Source organism: Porites lutea, chromosome 3 (assembly GCF_958299795.1).
Source record: "Porites lutea chromosome 3, jaPorLute2.1, whole genome shotgun sequence".
Classification (NCBI taxonomy): domain Eukaryota; kingdom Metazoa; phylum Cnidaria; class Anthozoa; order Scleractinia; family Poritidae; genus Porites; species Porites lutea.
In genome coordinates, this window is record NC_133203.1 from 34912120 (window position 1) to 34927452 (window position 15333).

The following is a 15333-nucleotide window of genomic DNA, read 5'->3' on the forward strand; positions in this document are numbered from 1 at the left end:
TCGAACGGTCAAGCCGTTCTTCTTCGAGGGATTTATTGAAGAAACGGAAAGTCGTTACAAATATATAAATATAGTTAAAAAGCGGTACAGTTGGAAATTTGACGAGTAAAAAATTAGAATGAATAGGCCGATAGGAATAAACTAAACAATACAGTAACTGATATACGCCGAGGCTAGTCTATAATAGCAAAAAGTTAAAATAAGGAGAATATATATATAAATATATCATGTCATATAATGCATAAAAATGTATTAATAGTAAACGAATTAATACGGTTTGAGCTGCACTAGAATTAGCTATAGTCTAACGAAACCAGTACTTTGGGCTGCACTATTTACAGTCTGCTTTCAACAGGACACTGGGACCAGCTAGCACAACATCTAAATTTTTGTCTATTGTATCAATAGTTACGGAAAAAGACAGATACATATACGAACAGCCTCCAAGTATCCGTTAAAAGAAAGTTGCCTGTACTGTATGCTACTTACCATGAATTAAGGCACATGCAATGTACAATACTATTCAAATGTGTATACTTATTATACACATCTGAATACACTGTACATAAAAAAAATACCAGCGAAGTTCAATCCATGCATGTATACGTATACCCTATCTCCTGAATGGTTCGATTATAGAATGTTTTCACCTGCTAAAGAAAAAAAAAGGGAGTTAAATATTGCCAATTCGAATGAACTATCCTTTACTTCCTTTGGAGAATACTTTTTCAGTTGTTCTACTGAAGTACCCTTAATGAGGCAGAGTATGGTCATGTATCAAAAAGGGAATATCCAATAAAATAGTCTTGAATCGAGATTATATCACGGGGTCAGATCATTACCTATTTGGTAAACTGAATCATCAGTACAAGAACTAAATTCTTCTGATAAATCGTTAACATTCTGCAAATTATGAAATGTAATCAATTCTTGTTGAAAATGATTTGGATGACTTAAGTGTAACTTACTTGATTAAAAATACGGTGTTCAGGCCGTTTTATTTATTACACACCGCACAAAATGTAAACGAGATTTTTACTGGCTGTCATGATAAATTTAAAGTTATCAAGTCAAGAGGCAAGAGCTGGGTGCATGCTATATTTCTAAAGAACAGAAGTATAGTTACAAATAATGTTTCAATAAAGAGGCATCTTCAAAGGCCAGTAATGCTATTTTATTGAAAAAAGGTAACCAAAATTCAGCAACAACAGTGAGTACTGTACATCTTGAACACTTTTAATAGCGGAGCTCCCGCGCGCGAAGCGCGCGTGGTGGAGACCCATTGCTAAGACAAATTGGTAACTCATGAAAGCAAGAAAATTTGGTTATGTCGTAGAGTACGAGCGCCGACCGTCTGTACGCCCACCTTATGTAAGCCGATCCCAATTGTCAAAAACCAAAAACAAAAACCAAATGATAAACGCGGTGGCGCCAAATTTAGTAAAATCGATATTAATATGAATTTAGATCCACACGGAGGGTCCAAAGGCCGTTTTTAAAAAATGTGATCCTAGATCCTTCAGATGTTCACACGTTTGTATTTTTACATCATCAACATAGTAGAATGCAAGCCTATGTAAGAACAGGGTAATAACTCGCTGACAAGTCATGAGACGAGAAAAGACGTGAAAAAAAGTGTAGGGGTCTCGACCTGGAGAAATGTTCATGCTGGGGAAACCATCGACAAGGCCGGATTCAGACTTCGCGTCAGCTCTCACCTCTACTGAATGTTCGAATCCAGAGGTATTTGTCGACGTTGGGCTTTCAACAAAAAAATGTTGTCGGTGAATTCTCCATAGTACCAAACAATTGAGTGTTCTAAGTAATATGACTAGGGGTAAGGGGTTGGAAATCACGATTTTGACTTGCAATTTAACTTCGACTCCACAAGATTTCGATATTGCAAGGGATGTGTTTATCACTTTCTGGTTCACGCGTGTATCTTTTGATATTCAAGTCCGTCAGCTCATAAATAATATCAAATGCGCAAGTCCATTAGGTGACTGTTTACCTTTCAGCAGTGCAACAGTGATTAATATCAGGATATCACTTAAAGCCACTTCCTGCTTTTCTCCATCACTTCATTATGTTTGGATTTTCAGTTCCCGTAAATTTCTAATTAAAAGAAATTGATTGGACCACTGAGTTTATCAGTGTCTGAACTTGAACTTACGATTACGACAATTTCCATCGACCCTTTTGTCGTTTTTCTTATCACAAATATTATAAAGGAACTAATGATAAAGATATTCGAAATGATTTTACGATTTCATACGTACGTGATCTCAGCCAAATCAGTCGAACCAAAGACGAGAACAATGTCAAAGAAGGAGAAATAATAGGATTCAAGCACTTAAGAAGCGGTTTGAATTGTTAAATTTGGTGTAGTAAGTTATTTCTTACTTTTTCACTGGGATACTTTTAAGATGTTCGATGTGGTGGTCTCGGTTCTCTTTCCGTGGGAACCAAACAACATTGAAACATCTGCTAAAGTACCAATGACGTTCCCTTTCTCTGACGTCATTGTAAAAGTTCCTCAAGTTGTGTTTTCGCTATATATTCTTTAAGTCGAAAGATGAAACCATAAGGTTACCTGTTAAGCAGCTGTCTGTTCCAGCCTGGGTAAATGAAGAACCAATTTTGACAACTGCCAAACAAACAAAGGTAATTACCTAAAGTCATAGAGCAAGCTGATAATGCATAAGATATTGACACGCAAGCCCACATTTATTTTCATTTGAATATTGCGATAGGTGCAAATGCTGAATAATGAGTTCAATTTTTTTTCCTTGTCTATAAATTTCGGTGAAAAATACAGCTTCAGCTACTAATAGAAGTAGAAGGCAAATAGTGCATATCATTTATTATTATATCTAGTATTTTATTATTTTGTTATTCATGTCACTTACTGCTTTACTTGCACATATTAGATACTACGTCCCTCTCCTCCCCACCCCCCATACCCCACCCAAAGTTGACAGATTGTAATTGGCAGTACAACCTCAAACAAAACTGTTGAGACAGTTCCTTCTATTTTCTAAATTTTGCGCCACACAAACATCTCCTCTTAACAGAAAAAGAAAGCCCCCTCCACATCCCCTATTCAAAGTTGTTTTGCTATAAAAACCAACATGTATAATTCTCGACGGGGTTGTTTCTCAACAGGTTTTGTCCGAGGTTGTAGCATTGGTTGGACTATAATAAATTCCAATGTCCGTTGTGTTTTGAAAGGTATTCAACGCAATTCGTTTCAACCTGAATATATTTCCACAAACACCTTGTTTAATTTACACCTGAATTGAAAAAAAAAAAAACTTGCAACAAGACTCCCCTCCAGACAAAGATTTACAGTCAAGACATTAATATGCGCTTTTCCAAATAATTTCTAAAAATATATGGCATTAATCATTAATCTGATAACAATCTTTATCAAAGGTTTACTCAGAGGCTCTTTTATAAAGAAAGGCAGTCAATTAAAATATTGAGGAAGTTCTACTGGCACAAAAGCACTTCGCACGCAAATGGAAAAACAGGCTAAAGACATGGAGAAAGACTACGTACGAAAAGATCCCAGACTTCGTTTCCTTAAAGTCCTTTTACTTTGTTCTTTGATGAATCTTTGGATCCAAGGTAGGTTATCTTTGTAAGTAATCCGGTAAAAATGATATATTCTGTACGCTTTGATTATAAGTAAACCCAAAACATTATTTTCACCCTTTTTTTTTCAAAAAAAAAAAAGAAAAATTAAAAGAAACAAGGCTCCCATATTACCCCAAGAATCAAGAGAACAGGGCTAGTCATTCCTCGACTGATCTAGAAGGAAAATATTTTTGAAAGAAAAAGAACTCCAAGTTCTTCGTATGCAATGTTACAACTTTGAGGTTATGAGAAGTGAAAAGAAGCTACTTTCTTTGCAGTTCTACAGTCAACTCTCTTTATAGCGGACACTGTAGGGACCTTGAGTTACTGTCCTCATTAGCAAGAGTCCGTTATAGCGGGAATTTTTTTCAGGCAAACATCTGTATTTATGAAAAGAACGCGAAAACGGGGACCCCAATCTCCCTCCCTTTTCCCCTTCCTTTCTACCTTCACCCCTCCATCCCCCTTTCGACTAAATTTTAATTAAGTCTTCACTGACGTGGATAACAGGGAAATAAAAGGTTTAGAGTTGGACCTCAAAGCGGAGCGTCCCAGTATAAAACTTTGTTGACACCCCCCGCCCTCCCCAGTTCCAGACGCCTTTGAACTGGAAAGTCAGCACTGAGAAAATAAAATCATATGCTTGTGGAAACGATGTAAGAAAAGTATCCAAAGAGCCCTTCTGTTCAGTTGTAAACTTAGCAATAATTTACCCGTTAAACAACAGATATTGCACGAAAAACAAGTTACAACTGAAGCAAGTAAAAAAAAAAAAAAAACTAGTCAGGAGAGTAGAAATAGAATAACAGCGATATAGAAACCAATGAAGCTTTCCCAGATAGAGAAACGGATCCCACAGACTTTGACAAACTCGAAGGATATAATCCAAAAAGACCGTGAACATGTTCGCCGAAGTAGCCGGGCAAGATCAACGCGCGGCCAAGAAAATAAGGCCTGAGCACTGTACAAAAAGAATCCATCCCGGTTCGTTTGTTCCTGTAGTCCCTTCCAAGACCATCCCTGTTCAGTATTTCCAAACTTGGAAGGCCCGGCTGTTATTTCGCTCTTCGTATTGACTCCATGTGAATCTCTCGCACAACGCGATGCCAAAAGGAGGAAAAATCGGACGAAAACAGTCCGTACTGAAAAAGAATTGTCAAAAAAAGAAATCAAAATTCAAGGGAGTCTAAAAACAAAAGAAAGTGCCCATGGAACTGGCGAGAAACGCTGCTACTGAAATCGCGTTTGTCGGTGAAGATGATGTTGTGAGTAAACAGATTCCACCGCCTGCTGCTTCGGCTTCTCTGAGAAAAATTGGTGCTGAATACACAGAAAGCTCTTCCGATGAAAGTATAGATCCAAAATGTGAGATACCAGAAGGATACCGTCTTGTGTCCATGGATAGTCTCAAAGAATTTGCAAGAAGGATTCATTCAAATTCGCAATGTGCTTCCGGTGAGATCATCATTTTCAGTTATTTTTACTTTCGCAATTCTCATAGTATATATTATAAAACGTGCTTCTATTGTTGCTGTTGTCGTCCGGCGTCGTCATCACTTAGTTATGTTCTTTATTGTTGTTGTTGTAGGCCATCTAGAACTTCGAGAAATAAGCACAAGCCGATTTGGCCTCAGCAGCAGCATATATGCTATTTGTGATGACTGCGGTCTGACAGAATTTCTGGGTACTGGTGAACATAATTCCTTAGACAACGGCCCTAGAACTGTGCAAGGGAAGGATGTAAATCGCCGAGTGGTTTATGCTGCCAGCGAAATGGGGTTTGGCACGTTGTCTTCCAGGCTTTATACCCAAAAATGCAAATGAGTCTGTGAATTCATTAGTGTGGATTAGGTGCCCAAAGCACAAATGGCATGGTAAGGGCTGGGTTAGCTGTTGGGGCTCACACCAGAAAGGAAAGCAGCAGAAGAGACTCTGAGCGAATTATAAAGGCTGAAAAAAGTATCCAGGATCAGCATAAAAAATACAGAGTTGCTCGCAGACAAGCAAAGCAAAGAGACGAGGAACAACAGCGACAAAAGGAGGGCACAACATACGGTGCCGGTGCTTTCAATGAACTGACTGTTGCCACAGAACCAGCAAGAAAGAGAAAAAAGAGATAGAAATCGTGATTTATATCTAGAAAATGATGTGCTGATACTGCAATGAGGTCTCCTTTTACTAATTTACTAGTGGTAGCTTCCTTTAGTGAATGTTACACTGCTGATTTTGCTTGCCAAATTTTAAGCTGCATTTTTCTCAAAAAGGCATTTTCGCGGAGTTTTTTTTATGCCCCCTTAGATTTTTATTCTTTGGTTTTATCCGTTTTCTACCAAATTTGGCTCAGTTACTTATGAAAGGCTGTTCTACAAACCTATTGAGGCTTTTTTATTTTTGATGAATACAGTTGATGATATTCCAGGTTGAACTTTTTACAAAATTATGCCGTTGCTTTGGCAACACAATTTGCTGAAAACCGAAATCGCTCAATAGGTTTGTAGGAGAGTGTGTGTAGTGTTATTGTGAAAAATATCATGGTTACTTTGTAAATAGAAAAGAAAAAAAAGTATGGGGGCATGAAATTGGTGGAAAAAAGCCTCCATGAAGAACTTGGTTAATAATTAACCATAAATTTGCTTATCATGGGATGTAAACCATATGCCACATTAGACTGTGGGCTGGTCTATTTGCATGAAAAATTCTATGAAGATACATAAAATAGCTGGTGTTTTATGTGCTTGACAATCTGTGACAAATTTGGGCTCAAAATGTAACCAGACTCCCCCCTTAACACCCAGTCTGAAAGTGACGATGTTGAATAACCTTGTTGCGTTGAAACAGCAATCCCTGGCATCAAAGCTTTTCAAAGTTTCTAAGATACTAGGCTCCTCGGAGGACATATTACAATTGAAACAGCTGTTGAGAAGATATTAACATTACAACTAGGCTCCCGTATCCATTTAACTGACTAACTATCTCAGCTCGATGCAATTTGTCCTTGGGATGTTATTTACACGAGTTATATGAAGAAACAAAAACAAAACAGGCAGCTAATAGCCACAACCCGATTTAACCCGATAAAAATCTGAAAGCAAACTGGTCAAATCTCCGCTTTTTGGAAAAAGATTCGATAAATATATAAAGATTATTCACCGAAGTGGAGGTGGCTATTTAACAATTATTCCTCTCTCCCTCATAGCCTCTGAGATAGCCCATTCGGCCTTCGGCCTCATGGGCTATTGACTCAGAGCCCATTCGGGCTCGAGGAATAATTGTTAAATCTCCCCCTCATGGCCTCTGAGTCAATAGCCCATTCTGGCTTCGACCTCAAGGGTTATTGACTCAGAGCCCATTCGGGCTCGAGGAATAATTGTTAAATAGCCACCTCCACTTCGGTGAATAATTGTTATATATTTATCGAATCTTTTTCCAAAAAGCGAAGAGTTGACCAGTTTGCTTTCAGATTTTTATCGGGTTAAGTCGGGTTGTGGCTATTAGCTGCCTGTTTTGTTTTTGTATTTTTGAGGCGTTTATATAAACCGGGGCGCCGGTTAATAGGGAAGAAAGATTCACGGGCGATTGTCATGCTAAATGACAGGAAAATTCGATCGGCAATAAATTTCTCGCGAACAAAATCACTATATACTATATATAGCTGATTATATCCCGCAAGGTCATTCACTGTTTTTTGTTTTAGTTATTTGTTTGTTTTCTTTTTTCTTTTTTCTTTTTTTTTTGTAGTTGTATTTTGCTTCTTGATCAACTTCCCAACGCGCTAAAATGTAGGCACGAATGAAGAATGTCATCTTACAGCCTCGACGTGGCATTGCTCGTTGCATGTTAAACTCAATTCACCTGCTTTTCGTTAAATATGATCAGAACAACAAAACAAATATAAACGATACAGTTTGTATAGCAAGTCAAAAGAATATCTACTACCTATATCCACCTCATTCAACATCAGTTAACAAGGAAGTCATTGATGATTTCGGTGGGAACTGCAACGGAGACTGTGTTAGTGAGGAAAAAGGGTAAGGTTCTGTCGTCACTATACCGGATAGGTATAAAAATGGAGTATCTGGCATCGTAGAAACGGCAACTCTGGCAACTGCACAGTGCTGGAACAAATCGCTCACAGACATATCGAACATCGTGCTGGAGCGGTTGGCCGAGAGAGTTTGGTACACTAAATCCCAATCTTCACTCTAAATATTCACCTTGCCTCTTCTCTTATTTTTTCGCTACGTTCCCAACACCTGTTACATGCATATTTACATAATCTTTAATTAAACACAATAATTTTTAAAGATATAAAAGCTTGTGGGGTCGTGTGTTTAAGAACTGAACTAACCTAATCTACATCAAAACATATATACAAATTTTATATATTATAGGGACACAGTGATCAGTAATATATAGTTAGTTCAGGGTCTGAGCTTGACGATGAGACCAACCAAGATGGCAAGTCTCCTATGAAAATTCAAACCGCTGGGGATATTCTGGACCTTTTTGAGGAACGTTTTCAAAAATTCGGCTACATGTACATTATAGGCGATCAAAGGACTGCGGTGGTTCACGATTTTTCCGTGGAGCGTTCATAGGCGGAAATAATTTTGTTTTCAATCCAGAAGCTAATTCCTTGTTGTTTCTGAATTCTTGCCTTGACTAAAAAAACATCCGTGTATGATGCCTCGGAAATTAAGGAAATCAAATAATTCATTAATGTTTATTACTGATCAGGACGAAAATAGTTTCGATCAATAACAACAATATGTTGTATTTGCATTACTTTAACAAAGTATTACAGTATTGCAAAAGCTACTTGAATTTAATTATTGATCTTTTTAAAATTAAATATTTAAAATAACTTTAAATATAATAATCATTGCTTCTTTTTCAACCATCAGTAGGATTAATTATTCCGATCATTTGTTGATAAGACTGAGTGTCAAATCAGCTAGCTTGCGTAGCAAGCGTTTCCAATCGAGTTATTGCGCGAAAGTTAGAGCGGAAGCAAAAAAGAAGTGGAAGAGGGAGGGGTAGGGGTAGGGGAGAAGAGGAAACGCTTGCCCGCAAACCCCACGATTCTGGAAAACGCCCCTTGAGATTTCACGGTTCGGTTCATTTGTAAATTGGTAGCTCGTCAAAATAGAAGTGTAACGAACAGATTACCCCTGGATTACTACTCTGGGTACCAGAGGTATTTTCTCGCGTGCGACGGGGAGCTTCGCTTCGTCGGCCGCAGGCCGACACGTGTTTGGCCGAAGGCCGAAGACACGAGAGGCGCAGCGACTGCGCAAGAAAAAGCCTCTGGCACCCAGGGTACTGGATTACCAGATTTGTAAAATTGCTTTGTTCTCTAATAGAACACGTTGCAGGCGATTGCAAGAACTGAAAATAAAAAAGATTTATGATAAAAGAAAGTTAAAACTCTGATAGATTGCTGTTGAATTTCTTGTTTTTTATTGTGTGGCTTTATCTCGTCTGAAACCTTGTCGACACGTCAAAAATGAGTTGTCCGGAACAATTCACTCCGCCGGGTATAAGTTTTGCAGAGCGGCTGCTCTTCAGCCTGCGTCGAAACGTTCTCTACAATACATGCCGCGAAATTTCCAATAAACAAAAATAATCTTTTCATTTCAAAAAGCTGACAAATCGCTTGTCCATGGTGGCTTAAGCTAGTGTCGAGTACCGATGTTCTGATTCATGCTGATGTTATCTCCACCAAACAGTCCATTTTTTCCAGTCAGATCCGCACGCCGTCATTCTCAATAAATTGGCCTTCCCTAGTCTCCACTGCTCGATCTCCAATTATGCTTTGAGGACTCTAATCTCATAAACCTTCGCACAAACACGATTCAAATAAATATCAGTCCAAAGCATTTGTAATCTGCGACCACAAATCAGATGAGACCAGATCTGTGAGGCACGAAAACAAAGCATACCTGGTTTGATGGATGTTTCGAATGCTAATCAATCAACACTGTCCGCACCGCGCCAATCAGAAGCTGCGTTCGTGTGCGAACGTAGTTTTTTAAAATCGTGTGGTTTGCGGGCAAGCGTTTCCTTCTATCCCCTCCCCCTCCCCGTCATTCATTTTTATTTTCTTTTTGCTCTTGTCCCAGCTTTCTAGACGAACCTCGCGAGGAAACGCTTGCTACGCAGGCTACAAATCAGCCATTGCAAACCTATCTTTTAAAAAGCCCATTTCTTTACCAAAGAACAATAACCAGCCAAAAAACATACATGGGCTAGGATAGTGACGGCTTCCTCTCTGATAGTAGGTTGGGTGCCCTGTGGTAGGTTTGTCAAGAGTTCCTGTGGAGGTTTGTGTTAGTTAATAAATGTTTGAATCAATTTAGGTTTCTGGGAAACTGCCCACCTACCCCTCCCCTAAGCTAACATTAACACTTACTTATCGCTTAGGGCAAAATAATGGCTTAGGGGAGGAGTAGGTGGGCGAAATTGCTAATATTTGATGAAATAAAGAATTTCCCTGTTTATTCTTTCCTTTTTACGCGATAGATGTGTCACCCACAGGGAACCCAGACTGTGAAATAAGTGCACAGAAATGTCAACCTCCTTTGGAGAAAACAACCCGTACAGTAACGCCGAAAGACTCTAAAGTGACTTTCAACTGCTCGATTAAGAATGGGGGAAAAGTACAAGACATGACCTGGCAGTATCTTGAAAAACACCTCAATGCCAGTAACGCCGGTCTGTTCTTACAACAAATCGATTCAAAGAATAGAAGTCAGCCACGTGAATGTTCTTCTATAAAATACGCCAGTGAGTATGTTCTCCTTTTGCCTTGTCTGAAATTGATGGGGAGAAAAATATCATAATGCGGCCATCAGTTTTTTTATGTCTTATTTTTTAAATGGATTATAACGAATCCTATGAATGCCTCGTAACAGGTTTGGGCAGATTCAAGCTCAGCTGAGGCAATTTTTGCGGTTGGATTGAGTGTAAAAACGGTTGAAGTTATAGCCAGCTAAATCACCTCACTTGAACATGGTTCACCGCTGAACTCTAGTTGCTCATGCCATGCTCGAGGGGAAAGGGACATGACAAACAACAAACAAAGGAATCATTTCAAATGATGTTAGCTTTTTGTTTGGCTTGACTCAGTGCTTAGGGCCTCGCTTTCCAGCATGGCAGGTTTGTGCCACAAAAGTGACTTACTGCAAAGGGCTTATTTAAAATGAACAAGGCATGGAGTAAAACATGGTTGGTTGGAAGGTGTCGGTAAGAGCGATGACTGTAGGTATCTTAAAAATCCTGAGCTAAGCAACGACGACGACGACAGCAGTGAAAATGTCGCTAAAAAATTTAAATTTGCCTCGTTTCAAATGTTATCGCGTCTATTTGGAGCTGCTTAATTTGTCAAATGTAGGCGATTTATCTCGGAGTTGAATTCTTAAGGACTTTATTCAGGATCAGAAAGAAAAAGGAGATTTTGTCGTCGTATGTTCACTTTCTCTATCAAACGTCGTATTCCTTGATTAGGAGGTTTCACTTCATAGTCGTGCAGTCAACGTCAAAGAAATGTACTATAAGAAGCTTGACGCATGTGCAGCAACTATTGTTTTCATGTTAAAACCATTTGTGTTTTGACGTTGACGTCGTGGTGGTTCAGATTTTTCCATTTCAGATTTTGATATTTTTTTCCACTAATTCAAGAGGTTGCTATAAAAATTACAAATATATTACAAAACCAAGAAGAAGAAAACCAGCAAATTACGTAAATCCTGATTAAAGGTGAAATGTGCGCAGTGGCCAAAGGAGCTTAGGCTTTCGAGTGGGTCACTTAAGCTCCCTAGTTTAAGTGACTGGGTGCATGACTTACGAGCTTTGAAATTAAGACGAAGAATTCCTTCTCAGTTCCTGTTAAGAGAGTATCTAAGACAAGTTCTCCCGTTGACTACTATCCTGACACGACAGAAATGGAACTGATGTGTACCTTTAAGGGATGGCCTCGTCCTCGTGTAGTTTGGTACAATCCAAGTAACAAACAGATCATCAACGGATCTGAAGGTTTTTACATCTCAGAGCAGCTCGATCGAGAGGATACCTTAACTTCCCTTCTCCGTAATGCTAATATCCAAAAAAATCAAGCCGGGGCTTATAAATGCACTGGAATGAACAACATTACTGGCTGGTCGACTGAAAAATCAGGGTTAATTGACCTGATTTGTGGCTGTGAGTCCTTTAATTTCTTATTTGAATTCTTCTTTTACACACGGGTGCACAAAACCACCTTAGTTAACAGTACCTCCTTTGTATCAGGTTCAGCATAAAAAAGGTATTGCCGTGTTTGCCCTGTAAGCAGTGGGAAGTATACCATTTAGACTAAGAGGGACAGCTCATTCTCTCTTGATTTAGACGGAATGAAATATTGGGTGCTTCATGTTTTAAATAACAGATAAAGTTATTCCCAGATGAATTTAAAAGAAATCAATGTAACTGAAAATTTCGTGCCACCTTCCACTTCCATTCAGACAAATTGGACGCTGGAATTTTTATTTGTTTATCGGGTCACAAGGGATAGGTAAATAAGTAGATAAATGAATAAATAACGATTTAGTGGCGCTAACTCATCCACATAGCGGTTCTTTGTCTGCCATTCTGGCTCAAATTTACCCTGCGCAGCTGGCGGGATTAACGTGGGAGCGATGTATTTTTTTGGCTGCGATGGCGGAATAAGGGTAAGAGCAACAAAACTCAACCAGGCCGACCACATATGAAGTTGCCTGAGGAATCTAGCAGAGGACAGTCATTAATGAGAGGGGAGTGTTCTCACCTGAAATACAGTAGAACCTCTATATAACGATTTCCTCGGTATAATTAACAATTATTCCACCAGTGTGCGTTGGATATGAGATGGTAGGGAACCAGCGAGGCGCGTAGCACCGAGTTGGCAGAAAGAAAAGGGAGAATTTGTCGTCGTATGTTCACTTTTTCTATAAAACGTCGTATTCCTTGATTAGGAGGTTTCACTTCATAGTCGTGCAGTCAACGTCAAAGAAATGTACTATAAGAAGCTTGACGCATGTACAGCAACTATTGTTTTCATGTTAAAACCATTTGTGTTTTGACGTTGACGTCGTGGTGGTTCAGATTTTTACATTTCAGATTTTGATATTTTTTTGCACTAATTCAAGAGGTTGCTATAAAAATTACAAATATATTACAAACCCAAGAAGAAGAAAACCAGCAAATTACATAAATCCTGATTAAAGGTGAAATGTGCGCAGTGGCCAAAGGAGCTTAGGCTTTCGAGTGGGTCACTTAAGCTCCCTAGTTTAAGTGACTGGGTGCATGACTTACGAGCTTTGAAATTAAGACGAAGAATTCCTTCTCAGTTCCAGTTAAGAGAGTATTTATGACAAGTTCTACCGTTGAATACTATCCTGACACGACAGAAATGGAACTGATGTGTACCTTTAAGGGATGGCCTCGTCCTCGTGTAGTTTGGTACAATCCAAGTAACAAACAGATCATCAACGGATCTGAAGGTTTTTACATCTCAGAGCAGCTCGATCGAGAGGATACCTTAACTTCTCTTCTCCGTAATGCTGATATCCAAGAAAAACAAGCAGGGACTTATAAATGCACTGGAATGAACAACATTACTGGCTGGTCGAGTAACAATTCAGGATATATTGACCTGAATTATCGCTGTGAGTCATTTAATTTCTTATTTTTAATACTACACACAGATGCGCAAAACTACCTCCTTTGAAGCAGGTTCATAAAAACATAATACCATGTTTCCCCTGTAAGCAATGGAAAGTATCCCTTTAGACTAAGAGGGACAGCTCATTCTCTCTTGATTTAGATGGAAGTAAATATTGGGTGTTTCATGTTTCAAATAACAGATTAACTTATTCCTAGATGAATTTTAAAAAATGTAACTGACAATTTCGTGCCAGGAATTTTCATTTGTTTACCCCCCGGGTCACAAGGGATAAGTAAATAAGTAAATAAATAAATAAATAATGATTTAGTGGCGCTAGCTCATCCACATAGGGGTTCTGGCTCCGATTTACCCTGTGCAGCTGGCGGCATTAACGTGGGAGTGATGTGTTGTTTTGGTGGCAATGACGGAATAAGGGTGAGAACCAACAAACTCAACCGGGCCGACCACATGTGATGTTGCCTGACGAATCAAGCACAGGACAGTCATTAATGAGAGGGGAGTGTTCTCACCTGAAATTCAGTAGAACCTCTATATAACGAAGTCCTCGGTGTAATTAACAATTATTCCACTTATCCCGCGAGTGTGCTTTACATATGAGATGATGAAGGTAACCAACGAGGCGCGTAGCACCGAGTTGGCTAACTACCATCTCATATCCAACAAGCGCGAGTGGAATAATTATTCTATTAAAAACGCCCACAAAATATTGAGAATTCTTCCCGACTTTATTTGTAAACCAACCGATTTTCATCTTGTTTTTAATTTTAAGCAGACGCGTACAGTTATCATGTTTGAAGAGCACGGTATAACGGCTCATATACCATGATGGCTAAGCCAAGCAGAGCTCTGGAATTGCGTTATCCAATAATTCAATTTTTAATAATAAGCGATACTCTCCGCCCCAGAAATAATGCAGTCAAACCCCGCAAATCCCGACACTAAAGGGGCCGTACTGAGAAAGAGTCCGTATTAACGGGGTGACCTTACTAAGCGGGTAGAAAATGTAAGGGCTTTCTTTCCCCAGGGACAAAGCAAACTGTCCGTAACAATGAGATGTCTGTATTGAGCGGGTTTCCAGACTGGAGCGGGGTTTGACTGTACAATGAATAAAAGGAACCTCGATATAACAATTTAAACCTCTTTATAGTGAGCATATTTTGCCAGTCCTTTGGGTCTTCGTTCAGCTGTTCGTTACATCAAGATTCCAATGTTAAGTGTCATGTGATTGTTAAAAAGAGAAAACGAGACGCCGAATAGCTATTGAAATCAACCCTCAGTAGCACAGGCCATATTGGTGGGAGATAAGAGAAGTGGGGTTCATCCGATCAACCGATCGTTAGAGCGTCTTTAAGATGGTGTGACGAGATAAGTCGCAAAAGAGGGAACCACTGGAATAAACAAAATCAACACCTAAAAACTCCAAAGCGCTGGGATGCCCCATGTATTGTCACAAATACTCAGGAGGGGAGGGTAAGAGTAAGAATGTTACCCCCTACGGTTGCACAAAAAAATGGTAACGATTTTCAAATAATATTTGCTCATCATATCTTCTTATCATCTAATACAGGTTTCTTTCCTGGACCTCCGCAAATTTCTTCTCCCCAGGTTTCGGTGACAGCCTACTCCAATGTCAGTTTAAAGTGCGAAGTAGATGTTAAGCCAAGCGACTGTTATCTCAGTTCTTTACAGTGGTATTTTAACAACAGCTCAGGGGAATTAAAATCTGGTGAAAAGTATGATATACAAGAAAGGAAAACCAACACCAGATGCAAAACAGATTTCATTCTCACCATTGTTAACGTTACTGAAGCAGACGAGGGAAAGTATAAATGTCAGTGGCTCTGCGAGAATGACTACCCCATCAGCTCTGCCAAGTCTTCAATTATCCAGTTGAAAGTATTTCCTCCTCCAGAAGAAGGTACTGATACTCCTGTGATATCTAAAGGTATTGTGTCACGAAATTTATCAAATTTAAAAAGTGGAAAACGCCACCA

General features: G+C 39.1%; 2 protein-coding genes across 2 annotated transcripts in view; both read left to right on the forward strand.

The window, feature by feature from the left end:
• LOC140932201 (uncharacterized) overlaps positions 1-15333 on the forward strand; it is a 214225-nt gene that overhangs the window by 155856 nt on the left and 43036 nt on the right. The window lies entirely within an intron of this gene.
• Positions 4699-6425, forward strand: LOC140931016 (uncharacterized). Its single transcript, XM_073380762.1, has 2 exons — positions 4699-5094; positions 5228-6425. The coding sequence occupies exons 1-2, from the start codon at positions 4848-4850 to the stop codon at positions 5461-5463; spliced, it is 483 nt and encodes a 160-aa protein (XP_073236863.1). The 5' UTR covers positions 4699-4847; the 3' UTR covers positions 5464-6425.

Bases quoted from the DNA above. Each gene is read 5' to 3' on its own strand.
- LOC140931016 (XM_073380762.1), top strand. From the start codon at position 4,848: ATGGAACTGGCGAGAAACGCTGCTACTGAAATCGCGTTTGTCGGTGAA. The intron at 5,095-5,227 runs GTGAGATCATCA...TTGTTGTTGTAG, and splicing joins AAATTCGCAATGTGCTTCCG to GCCATCTAGAACTTCGAGAA.